The sequence below is a fragment of the Zingiber officinale genome, chromosome 1A (genome assembly GCF_018446385.1).
Source record: "Zingiber officinale cultivar Zhangliang chromosome 1A, Zo_v1.1, whole genome shotgun sequence".
Taxonomy (NCBI): domain Eukaryota; kingdom Viridiplantae; phylum Streptophyta; class Magnoliopsida; order Zingiberales; family Zingiberaceae; genus Zingiber; species Zingiber officinale.
The window spans coordinates 58,196,268-58,218,872 of NC_055987.1; the positions used below are offsets into that span (position 1 = coordinate 58,196,268).

Consider the following 22,605-nt stretch of genomic DNA (forward strand, 5'->3'; position numbering starts at 1 on the left):
TAAATAAAATAACATCAATAAGACTTATATATTGACCGCCAAATGGTTAGAGAATAGGGGAAGTTTTTTTCGAGGACATGGATCTGTCGAAAATTGATTCCTTGTCCCATTATAACAAGGATATCACCCTCTAACTAATTGGACATCCTGTGGGGACCTTAATTGAACAAGATCTTATTCCCATTTCTTATAAACCAAGTCATAATTTGAGTAGGTCTACATATCATATTATCTTTCCGATACCCAAATATAAATTTAAAATTTTTTAACTCACTCATCATCATATCTCCTAGTGGCAAAAGGCAACTATACTCACCCCCAGCACCCTGCCAATCCATCCCAAGATCAATACTAAGAAGGTAAATCACAGATAACTACTAACCTTTGGAAGAATGACTAACGCATGAAGAAGACATTTATAAAAAAAATACGTGACAATGTTCCATACTCTTTGTGCCATAAAAACATTGAACAATTTTTAAAATACATTATCACTATTTAAAAACTTGCAACAATATTTTCCACCATTTCCATTGTGGATACACTTGAGAGACTGTAAATTAAGATACTCTCAAGTGTATGCTTCTCCATCAAGGCAACACAAAGCTAGCCAAAATTCGAAGCATCATTCGTAATCCCCGAAAGAAAGAGAGATGTGCGCTATAAGAGAGATATAGACGATAAGCAATTCACTGCAATTGCAGTCAAAGAAGCAAACTCCACACTGGATATTATCTCCAAAAGTTCCGAACCAAGCATGAAAGAGTAGACTACAATAACTAATTGATACATGGGTAGTCCCCTTCAATCTAAAGTCACAACTGAGTCCGCCCGTCTCAGAAGCGTGTACCCTCTGGTGGTTGAACCAATTTGCGATTATGTGATGTGGCCATTTCCTTCTTAAGCTGTGTCAAGATATGCTCCATCGTGTAGTCACGTTGCCAGTTCCCTAGAACTGAAAATTTTCTTGGATCAACCTGTTTATTTATCAAACATGAGTATGAAGGAGAACGATTTGACCATCATGAATATGTTTGACTCTATGGACAAGATACAGGCTTACCACTCCGGTATCATGATTAACGCAAGTCATATTAACACGGGAATGGAACCGAACACTAGGTGGTTTCTCTGGATAGTCCTTGTCGCAAAACAACTTCAGCTGATAAATGCGGCCCTCGTGGACAGTCTGTGAGAGTGATAACGGAAAAAATGAGGATGGTATAAATATGGGAAGATGTTAAGTTGAAACTGGAGTTGCTTACATTATGAGGACCAATAATTGTTCCCGTCCAAGATCTCATATAAATATCATCTCCATCATCCATACCATAGCTTACAGTGCCATCTCCTATGCCCTTTTCTCCTCGTTCGAGTTCTTCAAGCAATCTGAAGTTCCGAGGAACTACAAGAGAAACAAGTGAAGGCCCATGGTAATGAGTTCTAATGGCTACCAATCCAACTAATTGACTGTATTTACTCGGGAAAAGAAAAAAGATGTATTATCATTCAAATATCTGGTCAAAATTTGCAACATTATACCACTATTTAAGAATATATCTACTGCCCTAGGGCGTAGCGCAGACGGTGGGTGCATAACATCTCTAGCTTAATGGCTAGAGGTTGATTCTCAAGAACTGATGACATGGGTTTATCCAATCATGCGCCTAACGTTGTGTACTTGTATTTACCTTCCTCCATATTTATGAGGCCGGTACTAGGGTGGCTGTTAAGGTAGCGGATCTAGCCTTTTTTTAAGAACATATCTACTTTGTTACATTATAAAAATAGAAAACACACCAACTGCTCAATGCACAAGAACAGAACTGAGAAGATGAAAGAATGTTCATAAAAGGTAGCCCGGTGTACGAAACTCTCATTATGCGGGTCTCGGGGAAAGATTCATAGTACGCAGCCTTACTTTGCTCTTTGCAAGAGGTTGTTTACAAGATTCGAGCGCATGACCTTTTGATCATAAAATAACAATTTTACTGTTGCGTAAGGCTCCCCTTCAGATGAAAGAATGCCCATGAAGAAAGAAATTAGAACTACAACAATAAGTTAAAAAAATAAAACAAGAATGTACTCTTTCTATGAAAAATCATTAAATATTTGCAGCATTGGCAGTATGGTGAGAGTTCAATGATTTAATGTAAGACAACGATGCTCTGTATTGTGACCCAAAAAAGGATTAGGGAAGCCAAGAAAATTTTACACTTTCATTTCATGTCAAATGGACCAAATGACACGATAATTAGGCTAGTGATTGGAGCAAGCCACATTATTAAATGTTCTAAATGATCACAGCATCAAAATGTCAGATGAACAGTGTTGCATGCACGGATCTCTGTTTGCCAAACATCAAAATTTCAGATGAACGGAGATGTATGCACGGATTTGTTTGTCAAACATCAACATTTCAGATGAACACTGATGCATGCACGAATCTGTGTTTGGCCAACATTAAAATGTTCAACCTCATGAGAATTTTAATGGCGAATACTATTTTTATCTAGTTGATTAGTTTAGAATTTTTAAATTAATTCATGAAAAAAAAATATTATCATATGCATAATATCTTTGGTTTGACATAATCATTATTGATCATATCATATTTCATAGAATACATTCATTATTCAAAACAAAAAAAAAAACATATATTCATACTCTTGTTTAGTTTTAGCCGTCATACATCACTCAAGAAAATATTTCTTCTTTAATCATGCTGAAGTAGGAAGGGGAGCCTTGGCACAACGGTAAAGTTGTTGTCATGTGACCAAAAGGTCACGGGTTTGAATCCTAGAAACAGCCTCTTACAAAAAACAGGGTAAGGTTGCGTTAGAGCTGTCAAACGGGTCAACCCATGGCGGGACGGGTCGGTCCGTGGCGGGCCAACCATTTGGCGGGGTGGGACGGGGCGGGCCGTCAACTTGATGGGTTGGGAAATTTCCAACCCAACCCAATCCAAGGCGGGTCGCTGGTTTGGCAGGCCAACCCAATTCAAGGCGGGTCGCGGGTTTGGCAGGTCAACCCGCGGGCCTATCAAATTTTTTTAAAAAATTAAAAAAAAATAGTTCATATCTTCAATATTTTACTTCGAAAATATTTTATCAATCAAATGTATTCATAAACAAGTATTTTAAATATAAATGGACATAAACAAGTACTTATGTTGGGTCAAAAGTACTATTTTTATTTTTAAATTATAACAAAGAAAGATAATAAATTGGCATAAAATTGTGTAACGAAGAGGAATAGTAATTAGGACTCCTGGCTGTGCGTCGAGCAATTTAGATCAGTGGTACCCTGGCTGTGCGTGCGTAAACGAATCAAATAAGAAGGTCATCTACTTTTAAGAAGGTCATCTAGTTTGGGTACACACACCAAACTCTTCATTGTGCATAATGTATGTTTCAGATTTATCCCATAAATGAATCAAATAAGAAAGTCATCTACTTTTAAGATTAATCGACTTTGTGTGCATATATATTTCTGTAACTTTTGTCTATCACACTCAACTTCACAAGTATGAGCTTTTCAGTATTCCTCTCAACGAAGAAGATAATGAAATGCTACAATTTAACCCTTGGTACTCTCGCAGTTGCAGCATTGACTACTGATATAAACTGATTACATGTGTTTCTCAACCCGCGGACCGACCCACGCGGGTCGCGGGCCTAGGCGAGTCGGCCCGTGCGGACTTGGGTTGATAAAATTCCAACCCAACCCGCTTAAATTGTTTGGCAGGGCGGGTCAACCCGACGGGCTTAACCCAAATTGACGACTCTAGGCTGCGTACAATGGATCCTTCCCCGAGGCCCTGCATAGTGGGAGTTTCATGCACCGGGTTGTCCTTTTTTTTTTTAATCATGCTGAAATAGAACCAAGAACAACTTACCTCACCAAAAGAGAAAAATATTATTAATTGAAAGACAATCCAATACAAGGGAGTTACTACAAGATTATTAACTCTTTTTTTTTTGTAAAAATAATACTTCATTACCCAAAAGCTTTAACAAATTCTCAAATAAATTGAAACATACTCCTAAATAAATATAAACAACATTCTTAAAATTTAAAATAAGAAGTGAAACCATAAATACACCACATGTTCTAGTGCATCATACTTTTCTCTTCTACTGGTAAATTTCTCAAAAACACACCTAAAGTTAAGAATTTGCAAAAGGGTGCACGTGATTTCAGAAATTCCTAAAGGGCCCACTTCACTTTTTTTCTTTTAGGTACCTCAATACCCTTTAGTTTAATTATCTGGTCATGATATGAACCATGAAAATGGTCAAATCACCTTCATGGGCCTAAAGATGTTAAAATGCAAAAGTGAGCACCATATACGAAATCAATTTCATGCTTGGGGATGCACATGCTCTTCTACATTTCATGCATGAAAAGGCCATATTTGAAATTAACATCGTTCCAAGAAAATATCCATGCCCTTATTTTTGTATTTCATGCACAAGAATATCATCAGTGATTTGGCCAATCATCTTGATTGTTTAAAAACAATTTTAAAATAAATAAATAACTTTCACTCTTTTGAATTAAATAATAGTTTTATTTGTCCAAAATAATGATGTTTAGACCAAAAAAAAACAAAATCTAGAAAGAAAAATACTTAATGTTTATATCATTAAAGGTATTTTGGATATCAAAAACAGGTGAGAGCAAGTGTGCCCTTGGGGCTACTGAATCTAGGTGTGCCTATTGAAAATTTGCCAATTTTGGATGCAGTTTTTTAGGAAATTTGATTAATTTAGAAGCATATTAGTTATGGATAATATTAAATTCACAAATAAGAGAAATAGAACCACTATTATGAGAGATAAAAGATATAAATGCAAGTAGTAAATGTCCTAAAATTAAAATACAAGAACAACTTAGAACATCCACATCAGCTTTTTCCTAAACACGGAATTTATCTTAAATTTTATATTTTATGTTAAAAAAATCTTTGTATCAGCTATCCTATTCATTCTCTAAATTTAAATATCATGAATAGTACTTCACTAACATTAAAATATTATTTCATTTGGGACAGAAAAAATAAAGAGAATAGATTAGATAATGAAAAGTAGATATTACATAGGGAGAAAGAAAAAATAATAAAAAAGTGGAAGAGAGAATAATAAAAAATAAATAGAAATTTTATGATAGCTGATATAGTGTTTAGTGAAAAATGATTTTCTAAATTTAATAAAGTGGACGATTTATTCTAAATTTTAAAAATATTATAGAGAAACTATATGGATGTTCTTAGATTTAGTAGAACTAAATTGGACAATCAAACTAGAAGGAATGAACATAAAAATTACTCTTTAAATGAAATATTAAAGATAGATAAAATTATAAAATATTTAATGATGTTATATATATTCACCCACGTTTTCATTAGATAACACATAGAAGAACACTAACATTTTTTTTTAATAACTATGCAATATACAAAACCAAAACATGCAAAATCATTATAAATAGTGGAAGTTAATCCAATCAATACCAAAACTTCACCCAAGCCATTATAAGATTGCATGGATATATTGAGCATCGTCAATCATAAAGAGATGCCTAGTTTCTATCCAGATGGGTCTTTATACTAATAAGCATCACACATCTCATCATTGGTAGACTGTTGTTTTACAATTTCTGTGTCATTGACGTTTATATTTTAAAATTTAGGGGAAAGAATTTCATCCTTAGATTTAATGCCATCCTTACAAATCTAAACTTAAGCGACAAATAACAAAAGGGAGCCCTCAATCACTGATTGAAAAGGAAGCAAGGAAGGCTTTAGTAGTGTCAACTTTCCAACATCCCAAGGACGATCTAAAAAAATCACATAATGAGTTACCACACTAACTTTATGTGAAAATTAGAGGTAGGTAATGCAATCTTAGCACAGTAGGAGTTATTTCCTACCTCACCTGATGGTTCCCTTCATGAAACCAAAATACCCAAAATTGAGCCTCAATAAGAGATCATTAAGAAACAGTCAATATACTTCTAAAATTGAAACTTTTATCTCCTTGAGTGATTCATTCCCTAAGGCCAATACTCTCAAGCAATCCCCAATACTTGTCCCCAAAAGAGACTCTTGACAAACTGCCCCTTCCAAAAGAATCTATTATTACAACACTAACCTTTCAAAAGAGCCTCTTGACAAACTACTAGAATTCTTGTCACACAAAGTGAGCTGTATCTAAAAGTTGATAATATTCAAACCTCTTAAAGATCAAGTACTTCTAAAGGGAGGCTTTAGTAAACATTTATTGAATCTTCAAGAGAGCCCCTAACAACTTACCACATTTAAGGAACATTCACATTAACCATGACATAGGCCTATAATTATCACACTATCTTAAGGACTTAAGAGAGTCAACTAATTTAGAAGAACAAATAACAAAGGTACAAGTTAGGAATAAAAATTGATAAAATTGATTTTAAGAGATAGTAAAACATCTCATCTATACTCACTAAAGCTTGAATGGGATTTTTTTTTGGCTATTTCTATCCACCAAGCCGATCCCACCTAGTGGGAAAAGGTTTGGTTGTTGTTGTTGTTGTTATGTATTTCTATCCACCAAACTAAGATCTCTACTATGCACATAAGAGACGCATTGATAGAGGGATTGAATAAAATAATAGTTATTATAAAGAATAAGCTAATGCACTCCATCGACTCAAAGATGGTCATAGGGTACGCTTATACATCCACTAACTCAAGCAAAATCCCATATTCTCCTTAAAAGGAATTTAAGTTCATTCCACCACATCTTTCGCTCCACCACATATTAACTTATTTTAACATTAGTCAATTTTTAAATTAAAGGATATGTTATTTAGTGAGAGAGCCTTTGTTTGACTATTATATAGAAGAGCCACAAAAAGAATTTCCACCTCTTGATCATTTCTAGTGTTTCCCTTACTCATTGAAGAGGCGCACAAAACTGAAGAAAATCATAATGAAAAAGAAATTATATTAGTTTTTGACTCATTGGAAGACTCGAACAAAAAAGCATAATAAAGAAAGTATACTTAGCAAAGTAAGTGATGCAATTGTAATGCAGGAGCATCTAGTTCGTGTCTGATTTATATTAGTTTCTGACTCAATGGATGACTCGAACAAAAAAACATAATAAAGAAAGTATACATAGCAAAGTGAGTGAAGCAATTGTAATGCAAGAGCATCTAGCTAGTGTCATCCGACACGATCATGCTCCTTCCTATGTCTTGACAAGGACCAACCGAAGCTTCCATGCTCCCTTTTGAGCTTTGAAGAAGGACGATCGAGGCTACCAGTAAGGAATACGACCAAGTTGTGGCCTCTTGACACGGGTGTGCTTCATTCGATGTTCTAGCGAGGTGTATTAGAGGCTTCCAGCAGCCAACACGACTAACCTATGTCCTCTAGCACGGGCTTCTTCATTCTGAGCCCTGGTGAGGTGAAATTGAGCTTTCCAACAACCAACACACTCAGGTTGTGTTCTCTGACACGGCTATGTTGCATTCTGCTTCTTTACGAACCGAAGCGCGTCGTTGTAGAGAGGAACAAGTCGTGCCCTAAGGCACGACTGTGATCCTGTCCGAAAATGGAGATGGCGGCAAACTGGAGATGTGGTTGGAAGTTTGACACGATAAAGCTCCCCGTAGTCCTGCAACACAAAAACGTCAATGCCGAGCTGGGAAGAAGTTCCCGGTATTTGGCCCTCCGACGCTCAAGTTAGTTTCGTCAAAATGGAATACTGTAGCTAAAGCGTGTAAAAAATGAATTTGCACATACCTCCGCCTGTAGATGGGTACCTCCTTTTATAGTGTCACTGTAGTGTTTGTGCACGCCTCTCAAAGCTTAGGCACATTTTCCTAGGCGTCCTAAGAAAAGACAAATCAAAAAGCGTCTCTGACACCATTCCTTAAGCAGCCATGAAACTTATGTAACGGCCTAGAAGTTTCTAAAGTACGATTTATCTACTGGGCATGCTCTGCTATCAACGGCACAAACTCCTAAAAAGATATGACAAGATAGTTAGTGGACCCACACGTGGTCGGCCAGCCGCTGCTCGGCCGAGTAGTCCCCACTCGGACATAATGCACAGAGTATTGTCCTGCTTTCCGTTCAGCTGCACTATTGTGGGCTGCCCTTTGTCCGACTAGACATGTCTCCCGCTCAGGGGTAGTGGTTCAGAGGAGTTGTTGCTTGGCTATTAGCCATAATTGCGAGCTTTCCCAGAACGGTCGTTCGGATACGGCTTGGGACGACCGAGTGGCCACGCCCGTCCGAACAGACGATGCGTCACTCGGCTTAATTGGTTTGCTTCCCGAGCCGGGGGGGCCTTTGACTGCTCTAACTTTGACCTCCACACCTGCTGCTCTTCTTCTACTTTGACCTACTGGTGGAGTCCCCTTTCATCACCGCATCACAAGTCTTTCCTTCAAGTCTAGTCGAAGGAGGCTGCAAGTCCGACTGACTAGACATTCAGTGTGGCCCATCATTCTTTCTCCCCGACCGGCTGTGCTCAGGCTCGGAGTTGTTATTTGATTGTGAGGTCTGTTGTTCCAGGGCTTACAAGCGTCATTCGGCTTCGATGTTCTTTGACTCAAGGGTTTATAGTCGTCGTTCGACTTCGATGTTATTTGACTCTAGGGTTTATAGTCGTCGTTCGTCTGTCGATGAAAACCACAAATGATTTTATAGTCGTCGTTCAGCTGTCGATGAAGACCACGAACGGTTTTATAGCTGTCGTTCGGCTATCAATGAAGATCGTAAACAGTTTTATTGTTGTCGTTCAGCTGGGTTGTCCACACTTGGCTAATTTTCTAACTTTTTGCTAATCTCTGCCTTGATTGTAACGCCTTTTAATTGTCGCTAATGTCACCCTAGCCAATTTTCTAACTTTTTGCTGATCTCTGCCTTGATTGTAACGTTTTTTAATTGTCGCTGATGTCACCCTAATTTCTTGAAAATCATTCAGATCTTCACCCATTAATGCAAAGCACGCTTGGCCATGCCTTGTAATCATACTTTCTGCCGTATCATTAATGTCACCTGTAACCGAATGTCACGTGTCACCTTTGCATGCCGCTGCATGAGTGATGTGACAAACGACTATTTGTGCTTGATGTGACAACATCCTTTTCGAATTCAACGGTCGCGATGAATCCCCATTTTTCAAAGCCCTCGATCAAACGGCTCAGAGCAGCCATCCCCTAGGTTTTTAAATTCCCAGCCTTTTCTTTTGCCCTATCATCTTTCTCGCACTCCCCATCATCTTCTCTACTTCTCTGCTTCTCCACCCACAGCCTTCGCCAACGATTTTCTTCACGTAAGCCCTTTTTTCCCTTCTCTCTTTGAATCCTTATTTTCCTTCCCTTTCTCTACTTCATGACTAAATCTCCTCGTCCTCCCTCGATCGTCCCGGGGCTCTAGTACACTTCCACCGAATCTAAGTTCATCGACGACGAGGCCGACCAGATGCAGCTAACATATCTTTTCCCAGAGGGCAATAAGATTGTCATCCCATCTGCCTACTACTGTCCTCATACACCTCCCGATATTTTTTCTGTCCTTTTTTAAAGATCAATTTCTAGTCGGTCTGCGCTTTCCCATTCACCCCTTTTTCTCCAAAGTTTGTAAATATTTACATATTTCTTTGTATCAATTAGTGTCCAACTCCTTTAGACTGTTGTGCGGGGTAGTCATATTATTCTGCCTACACGCCATTCCTTTGGTACCCCGTATGTTTCATTATTTCTACTACCGTAAACTATCCGAACCGTACACCTTTCCATTTTAAGCTCGAGTGGACGTCGTTTACTTCGATAAAATGTCTTCCTACAATAAGCACTAGAGGGAGCATTACTTTTATGTACGTCTCCCCGTCCGGCCCGAATTCCCGACCGACTGGCAGATAGAGTTAGCAAAGTCTCCTCCGATCGGCCGATATCGAGGTCGGTCGGACAACCTTCAAGCAGCCGCGATCTTGGCCAATCAGAAATATCACATACATCGGCTGTTATTAGAGGGGTCTTGTATGTGTTTGGGCTAAGCTCTATTCAAACGCGGTTGTCCCTCCCCCTAGATATGTCCTTTTTCTTCCAGTCGTCCTTGAATCTAACTGATTTTTCGTCCTTTCTTGTAACCCTAATCATGCTAAGCAGCAAGAGCAAGCTTGCCGATGCGGAGATCAATGCCAAAGGCATCGCCGAGCTGGAGAGTTAGGCCTTGTTGTCGGTCGAGCACTCAGAGGAGCCGACCGGTGAAGCCGGGGGAAGCAGGGTGGCGGCTAGCGATGCAGCGGCCACAACTGGCAAGTTGCCCCCCGAACGGCCCTCCATGGTGCCGATCTCGGTACCTTCGGAGTCGGCCACTTCTAGTGAGCGGCTCATCTAACGCCGCAAGAAGCACTAGGCGGAGACTTCTTCCCGTTTGGCAATTCAGTCCTACAACCCTCTGCTCCATCAACTTCCCGGCATCCATCCGAGCGGGGCAAAACCTCCTCCTCAGCTGTTCCTGAGAGGGAGGCTTCCCTACCTACTCCTCCGATCGGACATCTTCCTTGTCAGCGCTGCCAGCCGGGACAATACGTGTTAGGATCGATGGACGCGGCTAGAGAGGGGGGTGTGAATAGCCGACCCCAAATCTTCGCGTTTCTTTCTACAAATTAGGGTTAGCGCAGCGGAAAATAAAAACAAGAAACGAAAACAAGAAGATCAAACCTCAACGCGTCGATGTAACGAGGTTCGGAGATGAGACTCCTACTCCTCGGCGTGTCCGTAAGGTGGACGAAGCCTATCAATCCGTCGGTGGATGAGTCCCCGGAAAATCGGCTAATAAGAACACTCCTTCTGGGTGGAGAAACCTCACCACAGAAACTTCTTGCAACAGTAAGAAAGGTGTACAAAAATACAGCACAAAACAGAAGACAATATGAATGTACAAAACAAGGCTTGCCTACTGTTCTTGTCGACTGGAATCCGAAGCAGCAACTTCAGGAAACTCACAGCAGCAGCTGATCAGTCGAGGAAAGCTCACCCGAAGCTTCAAGAAGGAGCTCACACGAAGCTCAGTAAGCTAAGAGCTCAGCAAAGCTCGATCACAGTCAGGAGTAGGAAGAAGAAGAGAGGCATCGTAGAAGCCCTTGAACTCCTTTTATAACCTGCGAAGAAGACACAGAAGAAACTAGCCGTTGCGTAGCAACGGCTAGGATGTGGACCGATCAGGCTTCATCCTGATCGGTCCGAAAGGGTCTGACGGTCGCGACCGATCGGGCCCTTCCTGATCGATCGTGGACCGATCGTCCTTCCTCGATCGGTCCGACCGATCGGGCCCTTCCTCCTTCGATCGATCAGCGATCGGTCTGGCGACCGATCGAGATAAGCGGCGAATGCTTGTTTGGTTCCGATCGGTCACCGGACCGATCGAGATAACCCGGTATCAGGATCGGTCACGGACCGATCCAGGTTTAGAGCTCCCACCTAAACCCTACTTGGTCCCGAGCGAGCTACCGAGCCCTCTCGACTTCCTCGGCCGGAGAACGAGCCACCGAGCCCTCTCCGACTTCGCGTACGAGCTTCCATACTTGGACTTTTCCGTGCAAGTCTCCATACTTGGTTTTCACGTGCCAAGCTCCTGCTTGGACTTTTCCGTGCCAAGTCTCCGTACTTGGACTTTACGTCCAGTCTCCATACTTGGACTTTTCACCGGATGTCGATCAACCTTGACCCATCTCGGATTCCCTCGCTTCACTCACGGGACTTCCAAACCGCCTAGCTTCACTCACTGGTCTTTCCCGCCTAGCTTCACTCACCGTGTCTTTCCCAATCGCTTCACTCACGGGACTTTCTCCAACCGCCGGCTTCACTCACCAGGGACTTTCACTTTCACCTAGCCTCACTCACTAGTCTCCCAATCGTCTAGCTTCACTCACGTGACTTCCACTTACCGCCGGCTTCACTCACTGGGACTTTCACTTTCACCTAGCTTCACTCACTAGGATTTTCACCGCTTCACTCACCAGATTTCCACCGCTGCAGCTTCACTCACCGTAATCTTTCCGAACCGCCGGCTTCACTCACCAGGGACTTTCCTGCTGGTTTCACTCACCGGACTTCAACCTGCCTAACATCCCGCTAGACTTCTCAAGTATCCATCAACCTCGACCTACTTGACTCTTCTTCATCCAACGATCGGACCACGATCGGTATCTCTCCATATGGACAACCGCACTGCATTGTCCGCTCATCTTCTGTGTTGTCGACAAACATCGAAACCACGCAGGTTTATGCTTGGTCAACTAGGTCAACCTTGACCTAAAATCACCAACAATCTCCCCCTTTTTTGATGTTTGACAATACCTTTAAGTTAGGCTAATCCAATAGCCTCAACTTTCTTCATGCCACTAGGTAATGAAGCATAAGTTACAACCTTACATTCTCCTTCTAAGAGGGCAACCTCCTTCTTAGATAATAAAGGCCTAACTTAAACCCTTCATTCTCCCCCTATTGGCACACATCAACAAACTCTCCCCCTGAAGAGTAAGTTATCGTTATTCACAACTTCACTCGTTGTGATCAACAAACTCTCCCACTAACACCAATGTTCTTCCTTGAACATTCTCTAGACATTCTCCATTCTCCCCCTTTTTGACACACATCAAAAAGAGTGAATCAAGGTCAAGAGTTTCTTCATAATGAAAGTCCCATACCTTTCATTGAAACCCTTAATTTCCCCCTTGATACTAATATCAATAATCAACTTAGTGATAATCTCATATCACTCATTCTCAAAAATTTTAACGAGTAAAAACTCCCCTAAAAGTCAACTCCCCTTGACTAATAGGTAAAACTCCCCCTAAAGGTCAACTCCCCCTTGACCATTGCACCAACAATGTCTTGGAGAGTTCCAAACCTTTAGAAACCTAAAACACGATTCCATACTGCGATTTCGAATGACGATAAATTGAAACTGAAACATACGATCGGTCCACCGATCGGGGCTCTGGATCGGTGACCGATCTAGGCTCCCCTGGACCGATCAGAAACCCTTCTGATCGGTCCACAAACCTGATAAAGATTTGATAAGTTCTGATTTCTCTCCACGAAATTCAGAAACCTCTAGAAAATTACAGAAAATTCCAAAAATTGTGAAATTTTGAGGATACATTCCTCATAACATATACTATCATGGAAAAATAGTTTTCTATGAAAATAACTTCCATTTTTCAATCTTGATACAAAGTTCAAAAGTTTTGAAATAGCTCAAAGTTAACTCATATTTGTATCAACTTGTTCAATGATGAATGCTATCACTAGAAAAGCTTCATCAAGGTTTTTCAAATCAATTTTGAAATGATTTTAAACCCTTTAATTTGGGATCACAATCTTAGGGCTAAATGTACATGACTTGTACACAAGCTTTTCCTATGATCCTCAATTTCGAATTAGGCTCATCTAGGTACAAGAACTATGCACCTTGATCCTAACTCATAATCCTAATATCTCACACACATCTAGGGTGTATCAAACACATCCAAGTCAATTTTGATGTGAGATATGGGTTTAGGTTAGCTTACTCTAAGTTCTCATGCATTTTTCTAAACAACCATTTGATCTCCATATCAAATTGTGTTTCTTAACCTTAAATCAAGTTAATTGATCATTAATGCACAAGATGATGACACGGCATATAATTGTATCATAAATGAAAACATGTGCCAATGTCATGATATCATAGCATAAAGTATGAAACTTAAATAAAGCATGACATTTAACTAACCTAAGCATTATCATGACATTTTAAATGATTACAAAATAAATATGATGTCATGACATGGCATATGGCAAACAATATATAAAGGTATAGAAAATACCTAATTCTAGCCTTAGTTGCCATTTTTGATAATTTTGATCATTTTGCCCTAAATTCTATATTCCTAAGTGTAATAGACCTAAAATCACATACCAAGGATGTTTAGATCACTATGTGCCAATTAAATTGACCTAAGAGAACTCCTCAAATGTGATTGGCACATCCTAATCACCTTAGGAATAATTTTCAATTTCATTTTCAAGGCTTGATTGCACCTTGAAAATTCCTAAAGTGCCACCTTTTGTCATGATTAGGTTAACTACCTATTCAAGTAAAGTTGGCACACCCTAAACCATCTAGTGTGATGGAATCACGCTCCTAGAAACCCAATACCTATTGGAGCTCATTGAGTTCACTAAGTATTCACTAGGGATGACTTCCCTAGCAACCCTTCTAATGACCCTCCTAGGCTTTGAAGCCTTGGTCATTTGGGACTCATCAAGATCAACTCTAGGGGTGACTCCCCTTGTGACCTTGGTGATGGTCTTCCTTGCCCTAGATTTTGTTCCATAATCGAATGGAACATTATGATAAGTGGGCTTGACCACTTGGGACTTAGGTTTGTGACCCAAACCTTTCTTGTCCTTGGATATTGGTTTTTGACCCTTAAACCCTAGAGATGACTTCTCCAAGTTCTTAAGAGTCATTTCCAAAGTATCAAGTCTTGACCTCAAGACTTGATTCTCTTTTTCTAATACCTCAAGTTTTTATTTGTCATTGTTCTTTGAGGTACTCCTAGGCATATGTCTAGTAGTTTTGGGATTCCTATCTAGGTTTCCCTTAACCTTAGATGAGTTAATCCTAGGGTTGACATTTCTAGAGTTGTCCTTATTCAAGCTAACATGTTTAGCACCTATGCACATATATTGATTCCTATAATTAACATGCTTATCATTATTAGCAATTGCAATAAAACTACTAGCATGTGTCTTATTAGAATTGCAATAATGAGCCTTAAAGGTTACCTTAGGGTTTGCCTTAGCTCCCCCTATCGATGTGCTCGATCTCTTGTCCTTGTGAGGTTGCCTCCCCCTCGGACATTGGCTCCTATAGTGTCCCCTTCGCTTGCATTGGAAGCACACCACGTGCTCCTTGCCCTTGCATATCGGGACTCCGGCTTCCTTGACTTTTGGTGCCGGTGGAGTCTTCCTAATCCTCCTTGGACACTTACTCTTGTAATGTCCATACTCCCTACACTCAAAGCACATTATGTGTAATTTATTTGAAATTGAAATGCTTGAGTTACCTAGGGTTGAGGATGGATGAAGACTTTCTTCTTCATCCCTTCCGGAGGTAGAAGCTTCTTCCTCTTGCTCCATTCTTGAAGAAGAACTCTCCTCCTCTTCTTCCTTAGATGTTGAGTAACCCTCAACTTCTAATTCCTCTCCTCCATGATGTGAGCTACTTGGCTCACTTGACTCCTCTTCATGACTTGAAATGGAGCTTCCCTCATGGAGCTTGGCCAAGTTGTTCCACAACTCCTTGGCATTGTTATATCCACCTACCTTACACAAAATGTCATTAGGTAATGAAAGTTCAAGAATTTTCGTTACCTCATCGTTGATTGTGGATTGGTGGATTTGCTCCTTCGTCCACTTTTTCTTCTCTAGGGTTTTTCCGTCTTTATCCACCGGATGGGTAAACCCTACTTGCACACAACTCCAATGAACTAGGTTAGTCATAAGAAAGTACTTCATCCTTACCTTCCAAAAAGCGAAGTCGTCGCGATCGTAGAAGGGTGGAATCGTGATGTCTTCTCCAAGTAGATCCATTCTCTAACTTGTGCTCCCTTGGGTGTTAATCCGTTGAAGAGCAACCTCGCTCTGATACCACTTGTTAGGATCGATGGACGCGGCTAGAGAGGGGGGTGTGAATAGCCGACCCCAAATCTTCGCGTTTCTTTCTACAAATTAGGGTTAGCGCAGCGGAAAATAAAAACAAGAAACGAAAACAAGAAGATCAAACCTCAACGCGTCGATGTAACGAGGTTCGGAGATGAGACTCCTACTCCTCGGCGTATCCGTAAGGTGGACGAAGCCTATCAATCCGTCGGTGGATGAGTCCCCGGAAAACCGGCTAATAAGAACACTCCTTCTGGGTGGAGAAACCTCATGCGAAACTTCGCAATGAAGAAAGGTGTCTACAAAGACAAAATGAAGACAATGAATGTAAAAACAAGGCTCTTGTTCTTGTCATTGGAATCGAATCTTGAAACTAGCGGTGATCGATCCGAGGAAAGCTCACCGAAGCTTCGAGAAGGAGCTCACACGGCTCGATGGCTAAGAGCTCGTAGCTCGATCGCGGTCGGAGTAGGAAGAAGAAGAGGCATCGTAGCCCTTGAACTCCTTTATAACTGCGAAGAAGACATGAAGAAACTAGCCGCGTAGCAACGGAGATATCGGACCGATCGGGCTTCGTCCCGATCGGTTCACGAAGGGTCTGATCGGTCACAAGACCGATCGGGCCCTTCTGATCGATCGTGGACCGATCAGTCCTTCCTCGATCGGTCCCACGACCGATCGGGCCCTCCTCCCGATCGATCACCGATCGGTCTGACCGATCGAGATAAGCGGCGAATGCTTGTTTGGTTCTTGATCGGTCACCGAGACCGATCGATAACCCAACAGGTATCGGATCGGTCACGGACGATCGGTTTGAGCTCCCACCTAAACCCTACTTGGTCCCGAGCGAGCTACAGGCCCTCTCGACTTCGTCCGGTCGAGCGAGCTACAAGCCCTCTCCGACTTCGCACGCCAAGCTTCCATACTTGAACTTTTCCGTGCCAAGTCTCCGTACTTGCTTTTCACGTGCCAAGCTCCTGCTTGGACTTTTCCGTGCAAGTCTCCGTACTTGGACTTTTCCGTGCAAGTCTCCATACTTGGACTTTTCACTAGATGTCGATCAACCTTGACCCATCTGGATTCCCTTGCCTGGCTCACCGGGACTTCCAAACCGCCTAGCTTCACTCAGGTCTTTCCACTAGCTTCACTCACGGTCTTTCCCAATCGCTAGCTTCACTCGTGGGACTTTCTCCAATGCTTCACTCACTGGACTTTCACTTTCACCTAGCTTCACTCACTGTGTCTTTCCCAATTGCCTAGCTTCACTCACGGGACTTCCAACCCCCGGCTTCACTCACGGGACTTTCACTTACCTAGCCTCACTAGGGTTTTCACCGGCTTCACTCACCGGATTTCCGATTGCCTTCACTCACGGGACTTTCCGCTGGCCGCTCACGGGACTTTCCGAGCCTGGTTTCACTCACGGGACTTTCAGGCCTAACATCCCAGTTAGGACTTCCCAGTCAAGTATCCAGTCAACCTTGACCTACTTGACTCTTCTTCATCCAACCTGATCAGACCCTGATCAGTATCTCTCCATATGGACAACTGCACCTGCATTGTCCATGTCTACATGTCTTTCTGTATTGTCAAACATCGAAACCATGACCAAGGTTTATGCTTGGTCAACTAGGTCAACCTTGACCTACTAGAAATTGCACCAACAATACGTACATCGTCGATCACCTTCTTGCCTCCTCCGCCCACCAACTCGGCTAGCCAAGTATCTATAATCCAATCCACCCTCATGTCAAGTCTAAGGGCTCGACCACTTCAGAGCCATCAACCCCGAGCGGTCGACAAAGCATCAAGGTCATCCTTCGCTTGTCCATTGACGAGTGGCATCACCCGGATGGTGCCGAACCGTACTCCCCTTGACACTAAATAATCATCCAAGGTCCTCTAGCCCAAACATGGGCAGATGCCAGGGCAGAGCGATGACCCTTCCGCCTAGGGAGTTAGCCGACGGGTTTACTTAGAAATCCACTTGGATAAATTTTAACTAAGTCTTTTCTCTGCATTTCCCGATCGGAACTAATTAGCTCTTTTGTCTTGCAGTTCTAGGATGAGAGCTTGGTAATCTGCCAACGGCTAGCATGTTTGGAGCATGAGAACCAACAGTTGCGAGCCCCGTCCGGCCAAACATACACCTCGCTAGGGGTGTAAATGAACCAAGCCGCTCATGAGCTATTCGAAGCTCGATTCGATAAAAACTCGTTTGAGTTCGTTTAATGAGGTTCGTTAAGATAAACAAACCAAGCTAAAGCTTCATAATACTCAGCTCGTTAACTCGTGAACATATTCATTAGTAAGCTCATGAATCAACTTTTAAATGAAAAAATAAAGTTTTGATATTGAATTTATAGATTTTACACTGTATTTATGAAAAATATAGACAAATATATGAAATTTATTTATTATAATAAAATTATAAATTTTAATAAGAATATTATAATTTTTTCTAAATATATAATTTAATTTTTAATAAATATTTAAATTTATAATTTATATTTATTAAATTCGTTTAGGCTCGATAAAAGTTCAAATAAGTTCGTGAGCCATGAATATATTCGTTAAATAAAGCTCGAGCTCGGCTTGACTATAAACGAGCAAAACTCAAACATTCAAAAGTTCGGCTCGGCTCGGCTCGACTCGATTACATCCCTACACCTCGCGGGCTGAGGTTGAGCAACTCACGACAGAGGTTGCCCAACTGAAAAAAAGACTTGGAGCAGAGCTCCGAGCAGCTACTGGGCTCCGAACGGGCGCTCAACGTGGAGAAGAACAAGAATCACGAGCAAGCCCTCCAACTCGACCGGCTAACCAAGCAGGCTCATAATTTTGAGTCGAAGATAAATTCCGCCAACGCTAGGAAACTCCGAGCCATCGAAGACCTTAACATGAAAAGCAAAGAGGCTCGAGTTTTGGCCTAGAATCTTAAAGAGGCAGAAGCTACTCTGGCAGCCGAGCAAGTTAGCCGAACGACAAAGTAGGCAACGAGCAAGGTCTAGCTTGATGAGAAAGATGTCGAGCTAGTTGCACTTAAAGCTGAGTTAGAGGCGTCCAAGTAGGCCTTTAACAAGTATAAAGAGGAGGAGCTCGGGCGGTTGGAATCTTTCAGAGTAAACTATCTCTGCTCTGACGCTTTCAACGAGATGTTTACCGACCGGACTCTCCGCCTCTTCAACTATGGCATCGACGGCACCCTCCGCCAGCTGAAGGACGACGACTACCTTTCCCCTGATCTGCCGAGCCACATTATAAAGAGGGAGCAGATCACCAAGTCGCTTCCGGACGACGTGCTCGATTATCTTGCTTAGTTTCTTTTTCGATCTTCTTATCAGTTTTTTGTATTCTCCACGAGCAGCTTGTTAAAAATTTCTAAGTATCAATAATGCATGCCCGTTCGGCACTTTAGCATTCTTTCTCTCCTAACATGTGCCCCTAGCCGAGCGGCTCAAGAGTCTCGAGATGTGAGAATTAAGTTCACTTATAACACTGTTGAGCTACTCGTGGGCCTTTGACACTTAGGCGCAAGGGCTTCGCTCGCTTAACACGGTCGAGCGGCTCGTGAGTCTTTGACACTTAGGCGCGAGGATTTCGCTCACTTATAACACAGTCGAGCGGCTCATGAGTCTTTGGCGCACCCTGTCTGAACCCCGTGGCTATTAATCTTAAGGCACGAGTAACTTGCCCGATCAAGTCGAGAGCCTTTAACACTTAGGAACAAGGGTTTTGCTCGCTTATAACACGATCAAGCGACTCGTGAGTCTTTGGCGCGCCCGGTCTGAACCCCGTGGCTATTAATCTCGAGGCACGAGATCATGCTCGCTTATAACTCACCCGATCGGGTCGAGAGTCTTTGACACTTAGGCACGAGGGCTTTGCTCGTTTATAACACGGTCGAACTGCTCGTGAGTCTTTGACGCACCCGGTCTGAACCCTGTGGCTATTGATCTCGAGGCGCGAGAGCATGCTCGTTTATAACTCGCCCGATCGGGTCGAGAGTCTTTAACGCTTAGGCGTGAGGGCTTTGCTCGCTTATAACACGGCCGAACAGCTAGTGAGTCTTTAACACGCCCGATCTGAACCCCGTGGCTATTAATCTCAACGCCCGAGAGCATGCTCTCTTATAACTCGTCCGATCGAGTCAAGAATCTTTGACACTTAGGCGAGAGGGCTTTACTCGCTTATAATACGGTCGAGCGACTCGTGAGTCTTTAATGAGCCCGGTCTGAACCCTGTGGCTATTAATCTTGAGGCGCAAGAGCATACTAACTTACAACTTGCCCGATCGGGTTGAGAATCTTTGACACGCCCGGTCTGAACCTCGTGGCTATTGATCTTGAGGCGCGAGAGCATGCTCGATGATAACTCGCCCGATCGGGCCGAGAGTCTTTGACACTTAGCAAATCTTTGCTTAAACTTCCCTATATTCATAGAATAAATGGCTTTACAATCTACATCAATTTTATTGCACGCTTACTAGCCCGCCCTGTAGGGCTATAGGTGGTTTGCGCTCCATGGCTGATCGAGCTTCCTTCCGATCTTGTCTTACAAATAGTATGACCCCGAGTTGAGCTTCTGTATCACTTTGTAGGGCCCTCCCCATGGCGCCTCCAGCTTGGTCACGTCGCCGACCAGCTTTACTCTTTTCCAAACTAAGTCACCGACCTAGAATGATCTAGGAATAGCTCATCGATTGTAGTTTTGCTTCATCTTCTCATCCTCTGCTGATACATCATCAGCCGGACAATGGCTTTATCTCTAACTTCATCTATCAGATCTAGCTCCATAAGTCACCATTGAGATTATCCTCATCGTACAGTTGTCACCGATCGAACTCTATGCCAACCTCGACTGGCATCACTACTTCTCCTCCGTACACCAAGTGGAATGGGGTATGCAATGGCTTCTCAAGGAGTGGTGCGATAAGACCATATTATGCTTCGCAGCTCGTCCACCCAGCTTCCTCCCATGTGATCTAGCCGAGCTCTGAGCCTCTAAGAATTTCTCTGTTGGTGACTTCCACCTACCCATTGTTTTAGAGTAAGCTACTGAAGTGAAGACCTATGTAATACCATAGCTGGCACACCACTCTCTGAGCGTTCGTACCTAAAATTGTCTTCCATTGTCAAAGACTAGTTTAAGAGGGGTGTCGAACCGGCAGACGATATTTTGTCACAAAAACTTGATAACCATCTGTTCGGTTATCTTGGCGAGCAGTTCAGCTTCTACTCATTTGGAAAAACTAGTCAACTGCCACAAGTAGAAATCTCCTCTAACCGATAGCCATGGGGAAAGGTCCTGCGATGTTCATGCTCTACTGGTCGAACGGACATGACATGATGGATGCCTTCAATTCTTCAGTCGGCCGGTGCGGTATATTCTGGTACTTTTAACAAGGGAGGCTGGTACTTTTGACAAGGGAGGAAGGTGGACACTGTCAAGGCAGCATCCGCCTGCAAGGTAGGCCCGAAGTACCCTGCCAGTAGGATTTTTCTTGCCAAAGAGCATCCGCCCGGATGATTGCCACAGGAGTCTTAGTGAACTTCCTATAAGATGTACTGAATGTCCTCCGATCCAACACACTTGAGCAGTTGACTCAAAAAGGCTCTCTTATACAGGTGGTCTCCTATTAATGTGAACCGTCCGGCCCTCTTTTTCAGCAGTCGAGCCTGCTCCCGATCAGCTGGTGTATTGCCTGACCGGAGGAACTCAATCAAAGGCATCCTCCAGTTGTTCGAGATCCCTCCTTCAGCCGGTCTCTCGATATGAGCCAACAATACCTGCTCGACCGGCCCATCCAGCACTAGAGGGGTTAAGGAACTTGCTAATTTTGCCAGCTCGTCCGCATACTAATTCTCCGCTCGGGGAATTTTTTGGATAATTACTTCTTGAAATCTGGCCTTCAACTTCTCAAACGCCTCGGCGTTTAACCTTAGCCTTACATTGTTTATTTCAAAAGTCCCCGACAGCTGCTGTGCCGTCATTTGAGATTCCAAGTGGATAATAACTTGAGTAACTCCTACGTGTCGAGCCACTTGCAGCCCGACGATCAACGCTTCATACTTTGCCTTGTTGTTCATGGCCCGATAGTCCAGCCAAACGAATAGTTGCATTTGATCTTCACGTGGTGATATCATAAGTATGCCCATGTTGCTGCCCTGCCTGGTGGACAGTCCGTCCACATAGATCTTCCAAATTGCTTCCGGCTCGGCATTCTATACCTCCATCACAAAATCGGCTAAGGCTTACACCTTGATCGCCGATCTGGGCTGGTACTGTATGTCAAATTCACTTAGCTTTGTGGTCTACTTGATAAGCTGATCGGATGCCTCAGTCTTGAGAAGAACCCGCCCTAGAGTGTTATTTGTTAGTACAATTATAAAATGCGACAAAAAGTATGGGTGTAACCTTCAAGCGACGAGGACTAGCTCGTACGCCAGCTTCTCGAGGCAGGTGTAGCAGGATTCAACATCTTTTAATATATGGCTCAAAAAATTCATCGGCTGTTGTTCAACGCCATTCTGTCAAACCAACGCTGAGCCAACTGTCTACTCTGTGGACGACAAGTACATTTAGAGCAGCTCGTGATGGGCTTTGTCAATACAGGTAAGGAGGTTAGATAGCTCTTGAGCAACTCCAGCGCTTTATCACACTCGGCGTCTCATTAAAATTTTGTAGCTCGATGTAGAACCTTGAAGAACGGGTAGCTCCAGTCGAACGATTTGGAGATGAACCTCGCCAACGCTATTATCCGTCCGGTCAGCAGTTGAGCCTCCTTGAGGTTGCGGGGAGGGGCATATCTTAGAGCGTCTTCACTTTGCTTGGATTCATCTCGATTCCCCGCTCGGTCACAATATAACCAAGGAAACATCCGAT

At 42.6% G+C, this 22,605-nt stretch overlaps 1 protein-coding gene across 1 annotated transcript in view; it reads right to left on the bottom strand.

Moving 5' to 3' along the window:
- Positions 1-672: 672 nt before the first annotated feature.
- LOC122025271 (ubiquitin-conjugating enzyme E2 variant 1D-like) overlaps positions 673-22,605 on the bottom strand; it is a 29,156-nt gene continuing 7,223 nt past the window's right edge. Inside the window, exons 2-4 of the mRNA XM_042584053.1 lie at positions 1,266-1,405; positions 1,064-1,189; positions 673-977 (exon numbers count right to left, since the gene is read on the bottom strand). Of these exons, the coding sequence (XP_042439987.1) occupies positions 837-977; positions 1,064-1,189; positions 1,266-1,405 (407 nt within the window). The 3' untranslated portion in view covers positions 673-836. The remainder of the gene's footprint in view (positions 978-1,063; positions 1,190-1,265; positions 1,406-22,605) is intronic.